A 23,401-nucleotide genomic window follows, 5' to 3' on the forward strand; every position below is an offset into this window, starting at 1 on the left:
ATAATAATAATAATAATAATAATGCCTTTGTGTCTCCCTCCCTTGTGTTACCGAGAGGTTCTGCAACTGGCCAGGAGAGTATAATTATCTTCTTAGAAATGTGATGGACTCAATGAAAAAGTCTGATTGTTGTCCACTATATCTTCTGTTGAAATTAGATGTTTTTTTGGAGTTCTGTATTCAATTCAATGCGTGAAAGGTCCTATGTATTTTTTAATTCAATGCCCTTCTTACAGTGGCCTCAGGGCGGCGCTGTTGTCCAGTGTCAGTGCTCATATCTGATAAATCCTCCTGTCACAGTTCAACTCAACATATCATTTCAACACAAAAAAAGCCCTGCATTACCTGCATAATTCCTGCACAACTTCTTAAAACACATACATATTTTCCTAACCCTAATGTTACACAGAGACATTTGGCAAAGGGTAATATTTAGCTTTAAATCAATTATGTGTACTTAGGTGTGGGTTTCATAAATATATGAATGGGTCTGGAGAGCTGCAATTAAACTATCTGATGAGACTTGAAAACCTCTTTGGGTGTTATTACTTCCAGCTCACCCTCATGGCAGCAGTATTATTTAAATGAATTATGAATGTGAGCTGTCTGTAAATATGTGGGTCTTTCAGTCGGTATGGGTTTTTCCTCATTTCAGACAATTACTCACTTAGAAAAATAACTGTTCAACCAAAATAAAGAGGGTTTTCCATTCTAAAAGGGACCTACTTCACAATATTGATGTCCCCAATCACTTATATTAAAATTGGCATCCGTTGGGGCTCTTCACATATTAGACAAGATGAATGATATGTATACATTTGAGAGTGTTGTTTTAAGACACATTAAAAAGACAAAGACCTATCCTTTAAGTCAACACCTTTAAGTTGATTTAACTCACACATGAGACAAGGAAGTCAAACTCATTTGACCATTTATCAATTTATTGCATTTAAGGCATCAGATAAAATAGAGATTAGCCTTAAAATATTGGCATCAATATGAAATGTTATTTGTTTGTTAATACAATGTAAGGGTATCGTACCAAATCTAAAAAATGCATTATTCAGAGGCTTTTTGCGCTTATAGAAACCCCCTCTACTGTGCAAAGCATAGCGGAAAAAAGTACAGTGAGAGCTACTACATGATGACCGTCCACCAACAATGAATGAGATGTAAAACCAGTGAAACATCAACCAAGTTAACTTAGATGATGGTACACAATTTGTAACAACATTTTCACCAACATTACTGTATTTTGAATACACCACCTTCTAAGAACTGAACAATTTCCATGTCTGTTTAGTCCGTGTTAGCATTGTGCAAAAGTGGTTGAGGTAATATCATAAAAAGATGACAGTGAGATGAAAAGCATACAGTGTAGATACCAACTGACACAAATGTGAACTAAAGTTAGTAACCTTATCCAAACTCCCAAAAGACCCATGTTTTGTGTGCAACACAAGCATCCAATGTCCAGTGTTTTTTCCCAAAATGTGTTCAGTGACAGCACATAAACCTCAAGCTCAAATAAAACTGCAACGGCTTGTTACAAGCGCAATACTTTATCATATAGTATACCATTAATTAGAAAAATACACCAGGAAGGTATGTGTAAAGCCATACAAAACAAACATAATTCACTGAGATGAATATGATTATTTGGCCAAATATAAACGAATTATATGGAAAAGAACAATAAGGCTATAAGATGAAAGTCAAGGGGATTTCAAGGCTAAATCCTCTCAGAAAAGTCCTAACTTTATGGCTATTTGTTCACTATATCTGCATGTCGACTTGGGTCATTATATTAATTCCCTCTCGGCGTTCTTCTGTTCACTCAGCAGCAGGCTCAGGTACATCCATCTTCAGGTCCACTTCGTCATCGCTGTCCAGCTCTGTGCGATTCATGGTACGCCTCATATTGAAAGGAATGTCCCCACGTCTTTAAAACAAAGAAAATATGGTTCAAACTGTTAGGATGAGGCATTCAGTATTAATAAATATATTCAAGAATGAAAATGAGCGCATAAGCAAAATCAAAGCCAAAAAACTTGAGTTGATAAACAGGCAACTTTTTTTATACATAGTAGTGCTCCACAAGACTTGTAGAACAAACATTTCAGAAACGTAATAAAGCTTATTTTGCAACAGAATTTCCTGCTGCAAATATGATTTTATTCATACCCCCAGTACGCAAAGCAGCCTGTCCATTTACAGTCTTAATAACCATTAAAAGACCCTCTTACCTCACTTGGGATTTTTGTCAGACTTTCTTTAAGCTCCTCTAGCGCCATATTAGATATTTTAAAACCGTTTACACAGACAAGTAAACTGATCTTCATGTGTAAAATGGACACAGCTACCCTTTAACTTTTAACTGGGAAATGCACACATTGGAGTTGGATAAATGAAAGCGAGTGGCCTCTACCTGAGCTTGCTCTTCAGGCTGCTGACTTCACGGTTCATGCAGTCGGCTGACTCTGTGGCATCATCGAGCTCCCTCTGCAGCTTCCTACGGTAGGCGTTGGCCCGCGTCACCTCCTCCTCGGCCTCCTCCAGCTGACGCTTCAGTTGACGCATCCGGGTGTTTGTCTTGTCGACCTGCAGAGAGAGCGATCACTTAATGTGGGGAGCAGCAACAGTGGAACAAGTGCCAAACACAAATCAAGCAGATCAGCAAATCTGGATCGAACTACACAAGACTTTGTAGCGCTTACAAAGCTGTATTATTACAGTTAAAACCATCTTAAAACAATAATTACACATTTTATAATGACCCACAAGTGGTTAAATATTGTAGTATTTAATTCTCATTCTTGTAACACATAACATTCATTTTATAATGTATGATAATCACTGTTAAAATGCATTATAAAAAAGATGAAGTTACTCATAGTAGTCATCGCATTAAATACAAATGAATTATGCCTTGGGTGTTCTCTGTTACCAAGCCATCCTTCTTCAATCATTAATAGGTTGGAAATTAAAAGTAAAGAGCAGAGTTGTGATGAAATTTACCTGGTCCTTGAATTGCTCCGTGTTGCGCCTCTCGTCTTCAACCTGTAGCATCACCTCTTTCAGCTTCTTCTCCGTCCGCCTGACAAGCCTGGAGGCCTGCTGGCGCTCCCTGAACAGATAAAAGCAAATGCAATGAGGGATATGTACACAAGTAAGAGTTTTATAAATGAATTCCTACACATCTGTCAGTACTGAGTCAGGAATACACAGACACAGTGACTGAACATTTTAGGAAATATATTGTCAAAGATGTACAGCTACCATCAAAGAGGGTAAATCAGACAGACAGTCAATCATTTGTCAAAACATTTCCTGATTGTATTTCAAAGCGTCTACACTCACTTTGACTCGATGTCAAGCTGTTCTTCCAGCTGTCCCATCTTGGCCTCCAGGGTGGTGATGCTGGATTTATACTTGGACTTGATGGTTCCCTCGAGCTCCTGCAGCTTCAGTTTCAGCTCCTTGTTCTGGCGGTCAAGCTGAGAGCGAGCCCCCTCCAGCCGCTGGGAGCCGCTGCGCTCTGCAGCCAGCTCTGTGGTCAGCTGCTCGGTCTGATGTCAGAAACACAGTGGAGAGGCTCTGTCAAACATCATCAAGTGGCAAAAAGTTACATTTGCAATTATCAACGAATCTTGAGCTGCAAGTGTGTCCGTACCTGCAATGCGGATCTCCTCAGACGATCGTTGACCATCTCGGTGTTGAGCTGCTCCTCCTCCAGTTCCTCCTCCAGCTGAGTGATACGAGCCTCCAGCCTCCTCTTCTCATCTGCCAGAAGAGAACTGGAAACAACGAGGGAGGAAGAGGAGCAACAGTTAGAGACAAACGTGTAGATTTATTTTGATGCTGTGAAATGTGGATGAATATACTTTAATGTACTACAATAACATCTTTTGGTCCATACTTCTTTGTGTTGGTGCTGGTCATCTCTTCCTGGATTTCGTCCCTCTCACACTGAATCTGTTTCTTGAGTCTCTCAGCAGTGGCAAGATCCTGGAGGAAGCAGAAGAGAAAAACATATGAAGTGCTTGAAAGCCTGATACTGCAGAGGCTGTTGTGGCAATAACCAGGAGAAATTGAAATTGAAACTAAATTAAATGAAATCTAGAAAACAAAATGAATTCTACCATTAACTAAACAGAGCCAGTGCTCCAATGTGCATTTATATAACATTATCATGATGTATGCATTGTGTTCCGATTCATTTTGTTCCCCATTACGTTTTAATTCGTGCAGCAATTTCATTCCCTCTAAGATAATAGACAGTGCAACATAAAGTTCTAACCTATATACTGATAGTCAAAGATGTCCCTTGATTGATAATCAAATAACAACAGCCCATTTTAAATTTGAAAACTCAGAAATAAATGTTCAGCTGTCACTTCTTATTTCTTTTAAAGTGGCATATACGGTTTATTAGATTTGTTTTATTTTTCCATATTTAACATACTATATGATTTAATGTTGTATACCACATCTGTGATATCTGGTCCAAATAAATAATACACCAGGTTATTTTCCCACATCTGGTCAGGTGTCAAAATGTTAAGATTTTTGCACTATGACTTTCATACCTCCTGAGAGTGCAGAGCGTCTGCCTCCATGGCCTTGAGCTTCCTCTCGGTCTCCCTGGACTCGTTGACAGCCTCGTCTCTGGACAGACGGAGCTCCTCCAGCTCTCGCATCTGCTCTTTCATCATGGCCTGAAGATCAAACACACAGAAAGCAGTGCTGCAGTTAAACATCCAGCATTGGGAGGGGTTCTCCAATCAGAGATGATTAAAAAGAATAATTGTATTAATCAAAGTTGTTTTTTAAATAGTGTGCTATTGCAGCATGAAGTCCTTTTTTACCTGGAGTTTTTTCAAATGTTTGAGGGCTTCATCACGACCTTTGTTGGCAGCATCGATCTGGATTTCGAGCTCTCCCAGGTCCAGCTCAAGCTTCTTCTTGGATGAGAGGGCCAGAGAGCGCTGTTTACGTTCATCCTCCAGCTCAACTTCCATCTCACGCACCTGAGGGAGAGGAACAAAACATTTTTAATTTGACATTTTTACTCAGTCCACTATAGCTCAGCATTCTCTTACAATCAACTGTTTCCAGAATTGAAGATTAAAATAAATAAAACAAAGTATTATATAGTACAGTCAGTTTATGGTTTTTCTTCTGTACCTGTTTGACCAGCTGTTTCCTCCTCTCCTCTCCCTGCTCGTCTCTGGCCTGCAGGTCTCGGTCAAACTGGGCCTTCATGGCCTGCATGTTGACTTCCAGGCGCAGTTTAGCATCCTCTGTGGCCTGCAGCTCATCCTCCAGCTCCTCCAGCTGAGTTTTCATCTCCTCCAGCTGCTGCTCCGTGGCACGCTTTGACCTCTCCAGCTCATGCACCTGTGGAGAAAGAGGTTGATACATCAGCAAGTTATTGAGGAGGGGTAACGCCAACAAATGACCTTTTATTTTATATCCTAGGAGCAATGATGCCATTAAGTAAATTAGATTTTTATAGCAAAACCAATGTTAGATCTAATCCAGTCCAACCAAAGTATTCTGATGTTTTCTCTTACACTCTTGCCGGCATCGTCCTTTGAGGAAATCAAGTCTTCCATTTCAGCTTTGAGCAGCTTACTGGTGCGTTCCAGGTCGCATTTAAGGCTTGACATGGTCTCCAACTCGAGGGCCAGAGTCAGCGCTCGCGTTTCCTTCTCCCTGGCCTCGGCCTCAGCCTTGTCCCGCTCCTCTGCATACTGAGTAGAAATGGTTTTCTCTTCGGCCAGCATCTAGGGAAATGAGAGAGCAATAGAGGGAGTTTGGGGTCAATTTCACATTGGAAACATTTTTGAAATCAATATTTGTTCATTCACAGCAGTCACATAACTGTATTTGTGAGTCTTTGTTTCTTTTCTTACTTTTACTATACAGTTTAAAATGTGGTTCTCCTCAAACGGTCCGCAAAATAAGCAGTTTTTGTCTTTACTCTGCACAAAATACACTGTTGACATGATACCTGGTCAAACTTCCTCTGCTTCTTCTCGAGGGTGGAGACGATCTGCCTCAGGTGGTCCTGGTCTACGATCATGTCGTCCAGCTCCTGCTGCAAACGCGTTTTTGTCTTGTCCAGTTTATCGTATGCTGCGCTCTTCTCCTCCAGCTGTTGCGACAGGCTGTCAAACTCCCTCTGGACTTTCTTGCGACCCTCCTCTGCCCCCTCCAGTACGGAGACCTCCTGATCCAGCTTCTTCTTCAAGTCTGCCAGCTGAAAACAGAAAACAGAAAGGAAAAGAGGGGGAATTAGGAGGACAAGAATAAAATGAGTGCAAGTTATATTAAAACACCCTGATCAATTACAGGCTTTGGGTTAGTGCAGAGACAGAGCACTGACCTGGGTCTGCAGGGAGGTGACCTGCTTCTCCACGTTCTTCTTGCTCTCTTCTTCCTCCTCCAGCAACTCCCTAAGGTTGTTCTGCTCGTCCTCCATCTGCCTCAGGCGGGTGGAGAGGGAGAGCTTCTGACGGGTCTCCTCCTGGAGCAACTCCTGCAGGTGTAAGAATGACAGAAAAACATTAGGTGAACATATTCTATGACAACGTTGAACTTTTTGCTTGGTTTTGAACTTGTGTATTGTTTCCTTTTGTCCTGCATTTGTTAACATTTGTTAACAACCTTTTTTTAATTTCAGAATAAAAAGTGACCAACAGAAATCTTAGAAATTCAATAGAAAATGCTATTAGTCTCTTCACTGTTGAAAGTCATCTAATGAATCAGTTCCTGCACTTTCAGTTTTATTTGAGCTTGGAAGACAGATTAGAGTAGACTTTAGTAAGACATAAAATAAACATGCAAGCATTTATGTACGTACCTGTGTATCCTGCAGCTGAGACTCGTTAGAAGAAAGGTCTTTGCTGAGTTTGATGTTCTTGCTCTCTGCACCACTCAGGAGGCTGTTCACATTGTCTAGCTCCGACTAGACATAAGAAAGAAAGAATACGATTATAGACACGGTTTATATCAGCAACTCTTCCCATTCTCAAAGAAAGTTCACCAGAAACTGTCCTCCTTTGATTGAACTAATCCAGAAGTCCACACTGTACCTGCAGCTTGACGATGTTGTCTGATGCCTCCTGCCTCTGTCGCTCACTTTCTCCAAATTTGAGCTGCAGTTCTTGAGCTTGGGATTCGGCTTTCTTGCGACGGTGTTCGGAGTCTCCCTTGCCTTGAGTCAGAGTCTGCATCTCGATCTGCAACTCGTTCCACTCGCTCTCAAGGGCCTGCTTGGCTTTCTCCACTGACACCTTGTTCTGCAGGAGCAAGACGCACGTTAGTGGTGTTATTCAGATGTTTGTTTGTCAGTGAGAATCATTCTCTTCTGACCACGCTGTTCCTTACCCTCTTGGCCTGCTCCAGTTGTTCGTTGATCTCTTCAAATGCCTGGTTGTGTTTTTGTCTCATGTCAGCCATCTGCTGCTCGTGGACCTTGGCCTCCTCCTCCAGATTCTTCTTCAGATGGGAGACCTCTGTCTCACGCTTGGACCTGCAAACACCAAATGGGGAATAAACATACAACAAGACCTATGAACACTTCAATCTGTCATTCTAACACTTTTCGCCCAAAACAAACACACTTATGGCTACTACAACAATTCAGCAGCTTGACTCTCACCTCAGTTCCTGCTGTGCTGCTGTGGAGTCCAAAGTGTCCTCCAGCTCGGTCTTCAGGGCCTCAAGCTCTTCTCCCAGGTCCCTGCGGTGTTTCTCCGCCTTGGAGCGCGCCTGCCTCTCCAGCTCCAGATCCTCCTGCAGCTCTGATATCTGAGCCTCCAGCTCCCTGATCTTCTTCTGGGCTGAGTTCTTGGCTGCAGCCTCCTCCTCGATCCTGAAGGTGAGATAAAGAGGAGTAATGAGATCAACATACAGGTAATACAGGTTTGTTTTCACTTCCAAGATCATTCTCAGTGAGAGTATCTTAATCTGATCATTTTTAGGCAGACTATCATAAAATGTCACATCATAATCCTTTTTTGTTGCTTAAAAGTTATTATTCTGAAACCTGGCCAGGGCTGCAAGGAGTTCCTCTTCCTTCTTGGCAAACTGTGCTCGGAGTTCAGCGACCTGAGCCTGAAGGTCTGCGATCTGGTCGTGAAGATCGGAGGAGTCTCCCTCAAGTTTACGGCGGTTCTTATCCAACTCCTGACGGGCTTTCTCCTCCTTTCTTAGACGATCTGTGTGTGAGAAGACAGGAACACATGTTTTATTATCTCATAAGGGTTAAAGAAAAACAAAAACATTCAACTGATTCAGGTGTAGAGAAAAAAAAGGACATAAATAATGTGTAAAAATAGCTGCATGTAAGTTCACTAGGATGCATCTTCACTTTTTAGCTTTTCAATTCATTAGGAAACGTGCATGTAAAAACAAATACTTGCCCTCCAAATCTGTGATCATGGCTTCATGTTTATTCTTGAGTTTCTGAAGGCTCTTAGACTTCTCCTCCTCTTCAGCCAAGTTGGTGGTGAACTCAGAGATTCTCTCCTCCATCTGTTTCTTCTCCTGAGATTTAAAAAAACAAGCAAGAGGATGTAAGGGTTTTGTTCTATTTACATTGCATTTTTTCCCCTGCATTTCTGGACTGTATATGAATCAAAACTGTGTGAAGTTCACTCGTATGAGACCTTGTTGAGCTTGTTGTTCTGGTCGTCCAGCAGCATGATCTCCTCGTCCAGCTTCTTCAGCTTGGCATCTGTAGTGACCTTTTCCATCTGGAGCTTCTGTCTGGCTGCTTCCTCCTCGTCCAGCTGCTGCTCCAGGTCCTGAAAGAAAAACACAAAATGATTGGCAATGTTCATGCAGCTTAAAAAATACAGATTTCTTTGAGTCACATCTAACACTGTATGACATAAATACTAATCTTGAAGAGTTTCCTTTTAATAAGGTCACACACAATGGTGATTTAGCTACAGATGAATGTTTGGTGATATTGACATGTTTGCCTGCCTTTTTTATTAAAGTGACAATGGCTTGATTTGATGCTCTGACTATTCTGGGGCCTGTAGTATAAATCTGCAATTGATGTAATCTCCAGTAAAAAGAGAACTGCCTTCACACGTCATTGTGTTATGGCTTCCCATGATTTGTTTTCTTAATTAAATTAAGACTTTATTAAGAATTGTCACTTGAACTGACCGTGATGTTTTGCTGCATCTTTTTCCTCTCGGTACTCATCTGGGTGACCCTCTCTTCCTCCTCCTCCAGACGAGACTCCATCTCGGTCAACATCTCCTCCAGCTCCTGCTTCCTGGCGGACAGACGGGATCTCATCTCCTCGGCCTCGGCACACAGCTCCGTCTCCGCTTGCAGCTGCTCCTGCAGAGCTAACTTCTCCTGGTTCAACTATAAGGAGGGAGACAAAGTCAAAGTGAGACTGGATGATTGTATCTCAGGGCTGCATCGTTCAGAAGTAAGAGGACTTATCACTCAACACAGATTTACATTACCACCTTGCATAGATTTAAGATTGACCATAGACTAATTTACTCAGGTGTTATTATTGAGACTCTTACCTGATCCTGCTTGGTCTCAAATTCTTTGAGCTGCTCCTCAGCTTGCAGCTGCCTCTCCTTCACCTTGACTAGCTCGTCTTCTTTAGCCAGCATCTCCTCCTCCTGTCGAGTAACCTGCAGCAGAGGCTTCACCTGGAGGAAGAATTAAGATTTACCAGAAGTTATTAAAACAGATTATGGTGTGTCGACTTTGTTGGAGAAGATGGAATCGTAAATGGAATCTTATTTATAAGATGTTAAGAAAAGAGTGCTCTACATATTCCTGATTGAGATGCTATTAGAAATGCTATAGAAATGCCTCGATTAAGTAAAAACACTACACTTAAAAAGGTCAAACCTTCAGACCTGAATCCAAGTTTGAATAGAGTAGCAAAAATAGGGTTTGCAACTTGCCTTAAACATTTATGCTAATAGTTTCCTTATTATTTTAATTTTAGTAACTCCCAAAAAATAAACTAATGTCTTGTAAAATGGTTACAAAGTAGTAACGTGTTTGCAGGCTCTTCTATTATTGGCTTTTCAAACCTTTAGTGACACAATGATGAAAGATGCGTCATTATTCGCTTACCTTGGTGAAAAGCCTCCACCACTGCCAGTTCCTCAGTTTGAGATAAGCAGCGCAGTTCCTCTGGATCACTTTCATGGCAGACAGCTGCTGCTGCCTTTTGGTGAAGGCTCTGAAGTAAAAAAACAAAACAAATTAAAAACCATATTGGACGTTTTGTCTGGAAGTGTGTACTCTGTAGTGGCTTCAAGTTACATGTACTTTACTTTTTTACAGTACATGAAATGTAAATGTACTTAGTTACTTTCTAACCCCTGGTTCTCTCGCCATGATATGTTATATTAAAAGACACTAAATGAAAATGGTTTCAATCTTAGTTTTTTATCGTACTTGCGGGCCACGTATCCTCGGCACCAGGCCTGGAAGCTGATGATGACGTCTGTGATCTTTATGTCTCGCTCCTCCTCCAGATGGGCCAGGACTCCGGCTCTGAAGAACACTTTACTCTGACCGACCCGGAAAAGGTTGGGGTCCAGCTCCAGGGCTTTGATCTGTGGAAGAAAACATTAAGTTACGGAAGTCCTAAAACTTTAAATTAAGAACAATGAGCCATTTGTTATTTTTATATGTGGACCTCTTACTTCTAAAAACGGTTTATTGTTCTTACCATGAGCACACAGGCTTGCTTGCCATCCATGAAGCCCTTTGGGATGGCGCTAGGAGTGAGGATTTCATACCTGAGTGACAGACAAGCACAATAGAAATGACTCAAACAGTATTAGTATTTCTTCTGAATTTTGAATTCGTTTTTTCAGAATAAATAATCACCTTTTTCAGATTTTTCTACCTTATGACTTCTTTTTGCAGATAAAGTAAGTGTTGTGGATACAAGTATGTCTTGATCTCTCTTTAAAGATCTTATACAGTAAAAACATGTCCCCTCATGTTTGTCCTCATTAAGAACTTAAGAACCAGGATGGATAACATATACAGTGAATGTGTGTCAGTAGTATGTTTTGTCTGAAACTACTAACATGAAAGAAAAAAGGGGGGAAATTATGTCAAAGAATTAAATTGTCTTTCTTAAATACATTTAAAAATGTTCTGTTTTTGTCATCACCTTTGTCTGAACTCCTGGAAGACGATGCGGTTGGGGAAGCCCTGTCTGCAGATACGAATCCCCTCCAGGACTCCATTACATCGGAGCTGGTCCAGAACCAGGTGAGGCTCCAGTTTACCAGCCTGAAGGAGAAACAATAACAGATGTACGTTAAACACTTTTGTTCCCAATCATTCATCTCTCAGACTTTTTCTCTTTGTTAAAAGTTGTGTCTTTGAAGGCACCCATTTGACAGCACACATTTGTAATTCATTATATTGATGCGCGTTCACTTGTACTCTAGTATTGTTCTTTGTTTATACCTTCTTCTCGTGGTTGGGGATGATGCAGCGGACGAAGTTTGGGTTGGTGTTCCTGAGCGTGGCCATGAGATTACCCAGCTGCTCCTTGTACAGCTGGCCCACAGTGCGGAACATGCCTTTACGGGTCTTGAACGCACCGTGCATTGAGTCGGACATTCCTGCCACCTTATCCAGGCCCACAATACGGTCCACTGCAAGACACGAAGAAAGTGAGCAAGTCAAGTAGCTACCGTACTTAAGAACACAGTACTGCATATTTCCATGTTATTCTACTTAAATTAGTTCGAATTAAGTAACTTTTTAAAAGTGTGAAATGTTCTTGTAATAGTGAACTTTTTTTATTGACCTGGTATAACCATACATGTACTTAGCTCAAAATGTGTAACGTATTTATTTACAGGCCGTGTAAATATTACAAAACAGGGCACATGCTTTACCATCTTCCTTTAATCCGAAAGCATGGTATGATCTTTTTTTTTAATCTTGCATTTCCAGTAACTTTACTCCCAAAAGTATCTCAGTGCAGTAAACAATATGATATTTTGGACAAGTTCATTAACAACACTTACTGTCTTTCCACAGATCTGCAGTTAATTTGTCTGTAGACTGGTTGAACAAAGCGGCCACGCACTCGTTCAGGGGGTCCATGTTCTTCATCAGCCACTCGTCTGCTTTGTAGTCAACCTGCACCAGAGGAGACGCATTCGGATTAGAGAAGCTGAGGTTACTAAAGAAAACATTAATACCTCAGTTAATAATCATCCTTTTTATTCTGAAGCATAGTGCAAGTATTTAATTTACACATTCAAAGTATGACATATGTAATTGGTGATGAAGATCCAGAGGATGATGTTGTTGTTAATTCGCTGCCCTCTAGTGGTAGAAAGCAACTAATCACAGTCTACCCAATTTTCAGCAGCTTGTAGTTTACCTTAGTATTTGCATTCAATGCTACTTTATTCTTCTAGTTCACTACATTTTTTATATTTTTGGACATTTATATGGCAGATGATTACTAGATGGATCATATTCTTTTATTTAAACAATCTAAAGATCCAATTTGTCTGTGAAATAGGATTGTTTCTTATAGATCAATCCAACTCGTATTGAAAACACAAACAAATAAGTAAATATATTTTGCCTTCCATTGAATAGAATATCAAAATCTCACTATCTTCCTATAAATAAAATCTACTATTATAATATACTACTCATGGAGAGACCATTTTGTGTTGAGTGCTACTTTTTAAAAACAAACAAGGGGCATCATTGACCTTTCCAGCATAGTGCATGATGGAGAAATCTGCGTCTTCCTTGAGTCTCTTGGCTTTCTGGAACTTGGGGTGCGTCCCCTGCTCCTGAATAACCTTCTCCACGAAGCTCTTGTCTGTGGCTTTGGGGAACAAGCACTCTTCATCCAGCAGAGCTAGGACGCCTGGAGGACCGGCCTGTGATGAACGGAGGAAACAGGAACATGAACACCACAGGAAAGTCAGACTGCAGTTTAAAAAGGAACAAGCTTGTTTCATTTTTTAACAGTCAACATGCCTCAGCTCGTGTTGTACACCTGTTTTGTGCCTTAACTAAAGCCAGTGACTTCTACAGATGAAGCTTGTGAGTAATACTTCAGGTTAAGACAAGTGCTGTCTGTGTCATAAATTAGTCTTGAGGAGGAATGATAATAACTGGGAGATGTCTTACAGGTTTCTCAATGAGGTCGATGCAGGGCTGCAGGTCAAGGCCGAAGTCGATAAAGCTCCACTCGATGCCCTCCCTCTGGTACTCCTCCTGCTCCAGGATGAACATGGTGTGGTTGAAAAGCTGCTGCAGCTTCTCGTTGGTGTAGTTGATGCACAGCTGCTCAAATGAGTTCAACTGCAAAGACAGAATTAGAGGAACCATTAGTCAACCACAGGAAATGAAACCTGCATATTTCCGGGAAGTGACTATGCTGCAGACTTCTTCTTCTTGGTTGCCCTGTGTATGTGCGCGCGTGTGTGTGTGTGTGTGTGTGTGTGTGTGTGTGTGTGTGTGTGTGTGTGTGTGTGTGTGTGTGTGTGTGTGTGTGTGTGTGTGTAAATGCAGCATTAACCACATTCATGTATTGCTGACCCAATTGCATCTGAGTTGTGCTCTGTCTGATCACAGAACTAGAGTTACAATGTACAACTATTAATCGGTCAAGCCCTGAATGCCTCACCTCAAAGATCTCAAATCCAGCGATATCAAGGATGCCAATGAAGGAGGCTCCCTGTCTCTTGGTCTTATCCAGTGCCTTATTGATCCTCATCACCAGCCAGCGGAACATCCTCTCGTAAGAGGCTTTAGCCAAAGCCTCGATGGCAAACTCAGCCTGCTCCTGCGTCTGCGCCTTCTGCACGTAGTCCCTGCCAACCTGCAATACAAATACTCCAATGTCATCCTGTTGTCCTAAAAACTTCATTACATAGAAAAAAAAAAGGAAATGAGCTCAAGTTCCCTTTTGTTGAAGTACGTAAAAAAAAAAAAATGTTTAAGTGGTTTCAGAAAATCATTTGTGAGGATTATCTATCGTATAACAAATGTTTGTTTGCTGCAGAATTTATTCTCTGCATATACAGAACATCTAATGGAAATGTCCTTTTGGCTCACTTCGAGGTTAACCTACAAAAATGTGTCATCCCTGCAAAACTTTATGGAAAAATTCAGGTTAATTTATTTGGGATTAGATCTGAAAAATATTCAAACACAAATTCAAATCAGAGGTGATAAATAAAGGTTACACAATTGTTACTCTATATCCAGACAGTAGCTCAACGGGCAGACAACATATTTAAATATACAGAAGAGAAACAAAGTTGACGTTGTCTACTATTGCATGTCAAAGAAACGCTAATGTACTGATGGCAGACCTTTATTCTGGGGGACAGGATGGCTCGGGTGAAGTCGGTCACGTTGATGCTCAGCAGGTGACACGCTTTCTGGGCAGCTGGGGGTGAAACACGGGGGTGGGGGGCATGTTGATGATGAATGAGATGAAGTTTGAGCAAATTAAGTGTGATAAAGCACATGCACAGAGGAAATGATGATGATGATGATGATGATGATGGTGGTGGTGGTTGTGGTGATGTGTCTGTAAGTGTGTGTACCAGTGTCATCGGGCATGGAGGCCTGATCAGAGTGGCGCTCCTTCTTGAAGGTCATGTTCCCTAACTGCATCACAGCCGACACGATCTTCAGCAGACCTGACAAACGCACAGAAAACGAGGTCACTGTGTGCTGCAGCGATCAAGATATCACATGAATATATTCCACCACACAATTGATCGTCTCAGCCCATGTAAAACCTTTCATGATGTTTTACACTCCGGTATGCCATTAAAGATATTCAAAATAAACAACATGTTCTATTATTTAACCAAATGTATAATTAAGATGCAACAATGATAGGTACCAATTCTTTCATCTTCTGGGATGCCCATGATCTGAAAGGCATCCATGGTCTCATTGAATAGGTCAGTGTCCTGCTGGCCCGGTATCGTCATGTTTCCATTGGACAGGAAACGGTACTTGCTGTAATCCTCCAGACATAACTCGGCTGGATGGGGAAAAAGAGCAAATGGAGAAATACACATTTGAACCTACATGCAGAGAGGGATCTGGCAGTGCATTTTCAGTTTTATTTTGCAAACACTTGACAAATTTGAAGCTCGGTTTTCAATTTAAATCTAAATGACTACTTCCCTTGTATTTCTCAATGCTTTAGGACTGTCTCGGCTCTTGAACTCTTGAACATGTAACGTGCACCTTTCAATTAACCACATTTACTTTGCCACTTTCATTCACATGGTAATAACGTGTCTTACAGCGCAGCTTGTCCCCTGCTCCTGTCAGCATGTAGTAGAAGATGTGGAAGCTCCTCTCTTCTTTGGCTTGTCGGATGGCTCGAGACTTTTCCAGCAGATCTGGTTACATTTCAGTCAAGGACGACACAAAAAAGCAGCAGAAAAGCACCTACATTTTTGTAGTTGAAACAATGCTTAAATGATAAACAGATATGCTGACGGAAATTCTTATTGGTCACACTTGGTCAAATTTGTTTGGGGCCACAAAGCAGCTTAATCCAGCTGTTTGCACCACAGTTAAGAAGCTAATAAACATTGTTAAAAAAGGATGCAAGTTTCAATGTTGGCTCCAACAATGTATCCGTTGACGTCAAAGTTGATTCTGATGAATTTGCCCTGCAAGAGAAAACAAGTAAAATAAATTGGATATGCAAACGCTTCTTACTATACTGTTGACACCTAAATTACAGGGTGGGGTGTTTAACATGCCCTTATCATACCCAAGATGTTCATTTCACCTTTAGTTTGTCATTTAAAAAGAAAGCAACATTTCAGATGTTCAAGACTCTTCCTTACAAATCTTGAGGAGTTGTCGTTCTTGACGGTCTTTGCGTTGCCGAAGGCCTCCAGGATCGGGTTAGCTTGCAGCAGCTGTTTCTCCAGTTCCCCCTGAAGGAGAGGACAGGTTTTTTAAACTTCAGACTACAATAAAAAACATTATCATGACCGTAAGCTGCAAGTTAGTCAGGCAAGCACAGCTTTACTTCATGCTTTTTCTTGCAGCAATGCAGATTTTTGATTGGAAAATCCAAACATAAGATCTGTGCGATGACTTCTTATCAAAAATACATTTCTGGCTGCATTTACAAAATAATGACTTGAGGGGATCTTATCATTGCCCAATCAATCACACAGACACACAAGCATACTGAACTCTGCACATTCCAACACACATACCGACAAGCCCACACAGCATACTGTAAGACCGTCCCTGTCTATGCAGGCACAAACAAAAACACACAGGAAGCACACACGCAGGTTAGCAAAGATCCCCCAAAGGAAAGGTAAGACTCAACACTGACATCCCAAAACAATAACAACATCAAGACTGACCAGATTACTTATATATGTAATAGCTTTTGGTTAAATACAATCACCTAATACAGGTGTTAAAGTGGAAATCTACTTGTGTGCCTTCTTGCCAAGAATCTGATGTGAGGGATGTCCCGTAAGCCAACTATAAGTCTAAGGCTAGTAACAAGTTAGCTTTGCATAATGACTTAAAACAGGGGAGAATTAATAGCCTGCTTCTGCAAGATAAACGTTATAGTGTATCTAGCTTTTTCCACGTTTCCTCGCTTGAGGTTAAGCTAAGCTAACAAGCTGCAGACATTAGTTTCATATTCAATGTCCAAGTGAGTGATATTGACTGTTTCCTAACCATCTGTAAGAAGATGAGTTAGCGTGTTTAAGAGGTTATACTTCAGTAACATTTTAATGCATTTCCTTCAAAACCCAGACAAAGACAGTAAAACGCTCCCTGTTAGTAGAGTAGTACATGTGCATAAATAGTCGGAGATGAACTCACATGTGACAAAACTGCATTGCCCTGGAGAAAAGGTAAAAAAGGAAAGTTTAACACATTTAATATCTTCAGCACAAAAAGATGAAGTATAAAGCAGAAGTTATTTCTCAGACATTTCTTGTAAAAACTTGGGAGACAGAAATCAGGTACAAGTGCACACTCCCATCTGCGTTCTGCCTGACTTTAACTCAGAGGTGAGTCTGGCACGTCGCGGCCTGAAGGAGGAATGTACAGCTTGTGCAGGTAGTCTTATATGGAAATAAGGGGAAAAACAAGGAGGAAGGAAGGAGCAGGGAACATCAGAGGAGAAATAAAAGAGGGTTACCATCCTTTATCTGTCCAAACCTTAAGACAACATTATCGAATCAAGAAGAGAGGAGGGAATGAAAGGAGGAAAGGAAGGAAAACCAGAGGTAGTCAAATTTACTGACCTGGTCTTTCTTGGACTTGAAAGATGAGGCAACATGGGCGAGATACTGAATGACTTTCTTGGTGTTTTCTGTTTTCCCTGCTCCTGATTCCCCACTACAGAAAAAGTACATACAAGGATTTAGACGCATCAATCACAGAGGTCCAAATACTGAAAATCATGACCCTAAAAAAACCAAGCATAAAGTCAAGATAAATTAACTGTAAATTCCATGATAACCTTGCAAAATATCAGCTGTGGTGATAATTTCATGGACTTTAACTACATAAAGCTCAAGTTGACATTGTTTTGTTGCGAAACACGTAGCTCAATTACACTCAATTTTAGGTTTAAACTGAATCCTACACCCAAAACATGGTCTGTGTAAATCTTTCACTTAGCTCTCTAAGGAAATAAAGTGTACGCTGCTTCAAACAATGTAAGATACAAAGAGGGAATTGTCACTTACGTGCAGAGGATGGACTGGTCCTCACGATCTGAGAGGAAGAGAAAGAGGAAACATCTCAATCAGAGGAACAAAGTTGATAGGCAAAACACAGGCAGCTGATGAAGCTCGTATACTATGATATAATATGATAGAGATTGTGGAAAAACTGTAGCTGAGAAGATCACCGGATAAATCACTTCTAGGGATCCAAGTGCGCAAAAGGTGAAGATTTGTTTGTTTTCTTTGTTTACATATCATTTAATAAATATTTTTGTGTTTGGATTCTTTAGAGAACACCTGATACGTTATATTTTATAGTATATATGTTCACAGAGTATTAACATTGATTTTGATGCATGCTATATTTTTATGAAGGAAAACAGGAAATTGCATGCATTCGTCCTAATGGCAAACAGGAAAATGGGGTAAAATTGTAAAAATTGTGGTTTTAATGAGGACATTTTTGTCTGTGAATGCCTTAGGGAATTTGAAATGGCTACACAGTTAAATATAGACACCTTATAGGAGAATTATTCACAATTTCCTGGTAGCCAAAATATATTTTCATTGAGGGTCAGTTTATAAATATTTTCCTTAACAAACATAGCTGTGGTACCCTGCATCATGCTCCTGTAGGCTGTGTCTGTGATGGCGTAGATGTGGGGGGGCATCTCGTGCCTCTTCTTGCCCTTGTACATGTTCACGATTTCCTCAGAGTAGATGGGCAGGTTTTTGTATGGGTTGACAACCACACAGAAGAGACCGGAGTACGTCTGGAAACAGAGGACAGTTTGTGTGAGAGAGGAGTGAAAACTCATCAGTAGCCTGACATAATACACATTTATCCAGCAGAACTCACATAGATGAGTCCAGAGTAATATCTCTCCTTTAGGTTGTGTAGCACGGAGGCCTCGTTCAGGCAGGTGAGCTCCGCCATGTCCTCCACCTTGCTGAACTTGGGAGGGTTCATCTTTGAATGTCGTCCTTGTTGATCTTCACCTGAAATGTACAAGACACAAGACACATGTCAGTAGACCGCCCTGGACAAGACTTAAAGGAAAAACATCTCTATGAAGTCAATTATAAATCAGAAACAAAATGAAAATGCTGGTTGGTTTTTGTTAGATGGAGTTGTGGGGTGTTGTAATGTCGTGAGGAATCATCGGCTCATTGAAGTCAACGTCTACGATACCTCGAGTATTTATTGTGCAGGAAGTTTTAACAACGTGCAGATTTATCTGAAGAATGATCCTCCTCTCCAAAACAAACAGACTTGGTGATTTAAACCAGTACAGAACTATTTAAAGCAAACATATCTTAAGATCCAAATGTCCAATGACCAAAAGTCCTTTATCGCGGTAAAATATATTTTTTTAAAGGATTTAAAACCATTACGAAAGCAGTGTGTAAAAATGTTGCCTTGAATGGGGGAAAGAAGCAACTAAATATATCGTTACCTTGATCAAAACTATGGTGTATTAACTGTAAAATATATTGAGGATAATGTAAATAAACTAAAAGGATCTAACAAAACTCTATTCAGTTTAACGCATAAATGTACAGGTTACACCTTCAAGGACAGTATTACTTAAATACTACATAGTCAGACTCAAGAGAAATCCTTCACTCACCTTCTTTCCAGTGTCCGTCAGCTCCACCAAGCACTCCTCTCCCTGCTCCTCCTTCAGGGAGCCAGCCTCAAAGCCCAGCTTCTCCGAGGGCACCCACACCAGCTTCTTGGTGGCCCAGTCGGCCTGGGCCATGGGGTTCCCGGTCGTGTTGCGGTCCCCATACAGGAATTTGTCTGCGTCTGCCATGGTGGCTTTGGGACATAGCAAGAGAACATTATAAGTGTATTGCTGATAGAAAGAGCTGGTATATGAAAGAGGGTCATCACTTTCACTGGCCCCGCCCAATTTAGATTCAGATTTTCTACACTTTTGCCTTTCTGTACAGTCATCATTTGTGGATCCTTAGAAACGTTACATTGATCCTATCCCAATCAAGAAACACGGATCACAAAAACACAGGAAACAGATACCCATGAAATAAGGAAGGATCATTTGAAAAAGCTCTTTGACGGTGCTAAACCCACAAATGGTTCTAAAACATCATGATAAATTGAAAGGGTCATAACTCAGTTTTGTTTCCCATTGTTATTCTTCTTCTAATCAGGATTATAGTCAGGCCTTGTAGCCTTGTTTCTTCTCATACATTCATTTTTCTTATTGCTGCTCATCATGCGATTAAAGCCACAGCTCAAGCCATGTGTGAGGAGAAGGGTTGAGTTCCTACTGTATCATGTTTTTTTATTATTATGACATTTAGATAAAGCTTTTCTCATAAATATTTAACAAATAATTGAGAATTAACATAAACTCTCAAGCTGATGAAATGTAGTCCTCTATCAGGAGGTTACAGGAAGACAGGTTTGGGCACATTTGCACCACATCCGCTGTCGTTTCAGGTTCCACTGTAATTTTATTTTCATTATAAGGAATGCAACCTGTTTACCTGCAAACAATAAACCGAGTGCAAAAAACAAATGGAGAACTGAGGCCGAAAACTGCAACATATGCACTCCAAATGTTATGTTACTTTATATATCAGAAAATCCCCTCATGCTTAATTACTTTCTATACCCGTTTATTCATGACCTGAGGCTTGATTCAGGTGAAACATGTTTAATTGTTTTGTCTGACTGAGATCTACAGTTATCCTGCCTCTGCACACTTCTACCTGTCTGCCATTTATTCCCTGTTTGACCCACATTCCTTCTTCACCAACTCATTAACAGAATTCCACAAATTCCCGATTTCTTCTCCCACTCCTCATTTTATACAGGCAATATCCGTTACAGCTTATAAATGAGCAGTTATTTCACCTGGGGCTTCAGGACAGTGAGGATGGCACAGAGCATTTAAACTCCAACAGTGCAAATTGTTTGGGAAAAAGTTTGGGAGATGGTCAGAGGAGGGATGCTTTGCAGCCTGAGAGGAAGGGAGGAATGTGGGAAACAAGTCTGGGCAGAAAGAGAAATGTCATTACTCCCCGACCACACCCTGGAAAAGACTCACAAAAAAAAGAATGAAGATAAAATCCACCACCTTCGTTTTGCTTTCACTAATTTGGCGAAAAGACATACTTTTACAGGATAATCCCCTAGTGATGCATTATCTCATTTCAAGAGGGTCCAACAAGCTTTACCAGGTGCATACAAGAAAAGAAATACATGATCAACAAAGGTATTGTTATCACATGAATTCATGGATATGAAAGTAGATGTCGAAAGCAAGAGCAGTTTGATTTCTCATAAGAAAAGAAGACATTGTTTTATACTTTTTTTTGATGAGACTAACAAAGTGCTTACTTTGCTTGCCCTTTAGTAAAGCAACAAGCCCTAACAACTCCTCCTCCATTGTGTTGAAGTTGACTTAATCAACTGATACTGAATCACAAATACCCAGGAAATGACTGTAAATTCAAACCCAAGCCAAGATTGTCCTCTTCTGAATCAAATGTGAAATTATTTATACAAATACAAAATATGAATGTTTCTACTGCAGCAGCAATTTAGAGCAGCCTCCTCCTTGTGTTGTGTGTGTGTGTGTGTGTGTGTGTGTGGAGTGAAGGATAAAGGGATCAGTGCACAAGGTGTCATCTGTGTCTCTCCTAAGTTCATTATGAGCTCAGACTCTTTGCGGGGGAGGTGGAAGAGGAACACAGATGTGACGCTTCTGTTTTTATCATTCAGCTTATAGAGATCACATATTTACATCAAGTTTACAAGTTCCTAAATGCACCTTCAGGCTGTAACCACAAAACACAAGGCCACACCGAGAGCTTGTGACATGCACATGCATGTGGTCGCTGGTAAATGCTATCCATGGGCTAACTTCCTCAGGAAGTTGCACAAACTGTGCCTCCGCACATTTTGACACATCATAGCTCAACATGACAGGATGAATGCCTTTAATCTTCATATCCACTCGGTCTGTCTCGGATCTGACCCTTCAAATTCAGAGTAGTGTACTCATGCCTGACCTGAGGACTTAAGTCTTAATGTCGGACAGGAAGGCTTTCCCCATAAAGATTTCATGTAAAGACTCTTTAACCTGGAAACTGGAGTCTACAACTCTTTTTGTCTGCATAAGCATGTTTAATCTGTTTTCTTTGCTATTATCTCACTCGTTTCCAACAGCATCTCCTGTATCTTCCTGCTCTCCCTGCCCTTGGCTGCAAGTCAATCCCTGCTTTATCCGAGCTTCCATGGCTCTAAACCAAAAGAGAGCCCAGGCCCGACCATCTGCAGCCGGCTGCTGTCGAGCTGAGGGCCTGATAAGAGTTTGACTATGTTGTGTCAACGAGGTTAGTGATTAGTCATGAGGACAATGAATGAGAAATAGTTCTTAAATGTTACGGTTTAGAGAGTAGATAGCTGATCTGTATGCAACCTGAACATGTCATGTTCAAATAGTGTTGAAGAGTCAGCGTAACAAGGTGTAAAAAGAGGATAAGGCAGGGTGCTGCAGATGTGGCGGAGTTGGTTCATTTCCGGGCTGAAACAAAAGAGGAAGACTAGCACTATTCTTTACAAGTGAACTGTAGAAATATGCCCCAGCTGAAGCAGTCTTGTCTTATCAGTCATAACTAATTTTCTCCATCACAAGCCTTCTTTTGTGACTGCATGTCAATTCTGTACCCCGAGGGTAGACACGCACCAGCAGGGTGTGTTCAGCTTGTTTTATGAAAAAGATAATAGATCATCTCCTTCAAACCACATGACAAGCAACAAGAACAAAAGTACACTGCATGATCCAAACTACATAAGTGACAGAAATGAAGCCTGCATAGTTGAGGAGAAAAGATCTTTCCTTCACATGTTTTACTCTCTAGTTCTGCTGTTTAAGTGACAGTGCATATTATTATTTCCTGGAAAATAGAGAAAACATAGAACCCATTCTTAAAACTTAAAGTTGCGTGACCACACAACTTAACATAACAGTATTTATTTAACTCTTCATTTACATGTCTATTAGCCTGTTTGATTTGGAAGCAGTCTTGATATACATGTTTGCTCCTTATGCAAATATAACTGGTTGATATTGCTGGTTATGTATGTGGGCGTTTGTCCTGTGTGCATTGCAAAGTGAAGACTTTGCCAGCTTTTATATCTAAGATAATATCACAAGACTCAAGCAAATGAACAACGTAAAAGACAAGTAAATCAATACTCAGAGAGAATGCGTTGATCATTTAACACGCGTGAGTGTAATGGACCCCACTGTGTCTGTTGATGAGATCACCTGGTTATATAAAACAAACACATTTCTATCCATCCTCTTTCTTAAACTAACTTTTTCTACACTTAACACAAAAATGTGTGTTCACAAAGTAATTCCACCCAGCAGCAGCTCTGTATAAAATCAATAAAAGGGAACACACCTGGTTTTCAGCTGCAGGCACTATAGGTGAGCTCTTTGTGCGTGTTTGTGTCCGTGTTGCAGCGACACTCTCTCCTGTAAACCAGAAGCCTCTTCTGTCTGCGCCGCGTCTCTGCTCTGTCATGCGGCCCAGCTGCTGCTCAGACGTGCCTCTGCGGCGAGGGGAGGGAAAGGGGGGGCGGCCTGCACCTTTAATCC

General features: G+C 40.9%; 1 protein-coding gene across 1 annotated transcript; it reads right to left on the bottom strand.

The window, feature by feature from the left end:
• Positions 1-920: 920 nt before the first annotated feature.
• myh9a (myosin, heavy chain 9a, non-muscle) lies at positions 921-23,354 on the bottom strand. The gene is given in 44 exon segments (XM_063883420.1): positions 921-1,942; positions 2,429-2,601; positions 3,019-3,127; positions 3,361-3,569; positions 3,674-3,797; positions 3,920-4,008; positions 4,590-4,718; positions 4,869-5,030; positions 5,188-5,400; positions 5,577-5,789; positions 6,017-6,265; positions 6,392-6,544; positions 6,869-6,973; positions 7,101-7,307; positions 7,396-7,540; positions 7,670-7,882; positions 8,057-8,228; positions 8,433-8,556; positions 8,679-8,816; positions 9,190-9,396; positions 9,567-9,698; positions 10,135-10,243; positions 10,462-10,622; positions 10,739-10,808; positions 11,192-11,313; positions 11,494-11,684; positions 12,063-12,177; positions 12,768-12,941; positions 13,195-13,368; positions 13,694-13,888; positions 14,385-14,461; positions 14,622-14,717; positions 14,927-15,070; positions 15,339-15,440; positions 15,653-15,713; positions 15,894-15,986; positions 16,906-16,926; positions 17,334-17,427; positions 17,781-17,808; positions 18,376-18,532; positions 18,619-18,734; positions 18,737-18,758; positions 19,391-19,581; positions 23,205-23,354. Coding segments are annotated over 43 exon segments (5,883 nt in total). The 5' UTR covers positions 19,577-19,581; positions 23,205-23,354; the 3' UTR covers positions 921-1,833.
• Between the last annotated feature and the right edge of the window lie 47 nt (positions 23,355-23,401).

Source organism: Eleginops maclovinus, chromosome 5 (assembly GCF_036324505.1).
Source record: "Eleginops maclovinus isolate JMC-PN-2008 ecotype Puerto Natales chromosome 5, JC_Emac_rtc_rv5, whole genome shotgun sequence".
Classification (NCBI taxonomy): domain Eukaryota; kingdom Metazoa; phylum Chordata; class Actinopteri; order Perciformes; family Eleginopidae; genus Eleginops; species Eleginops maclovinus.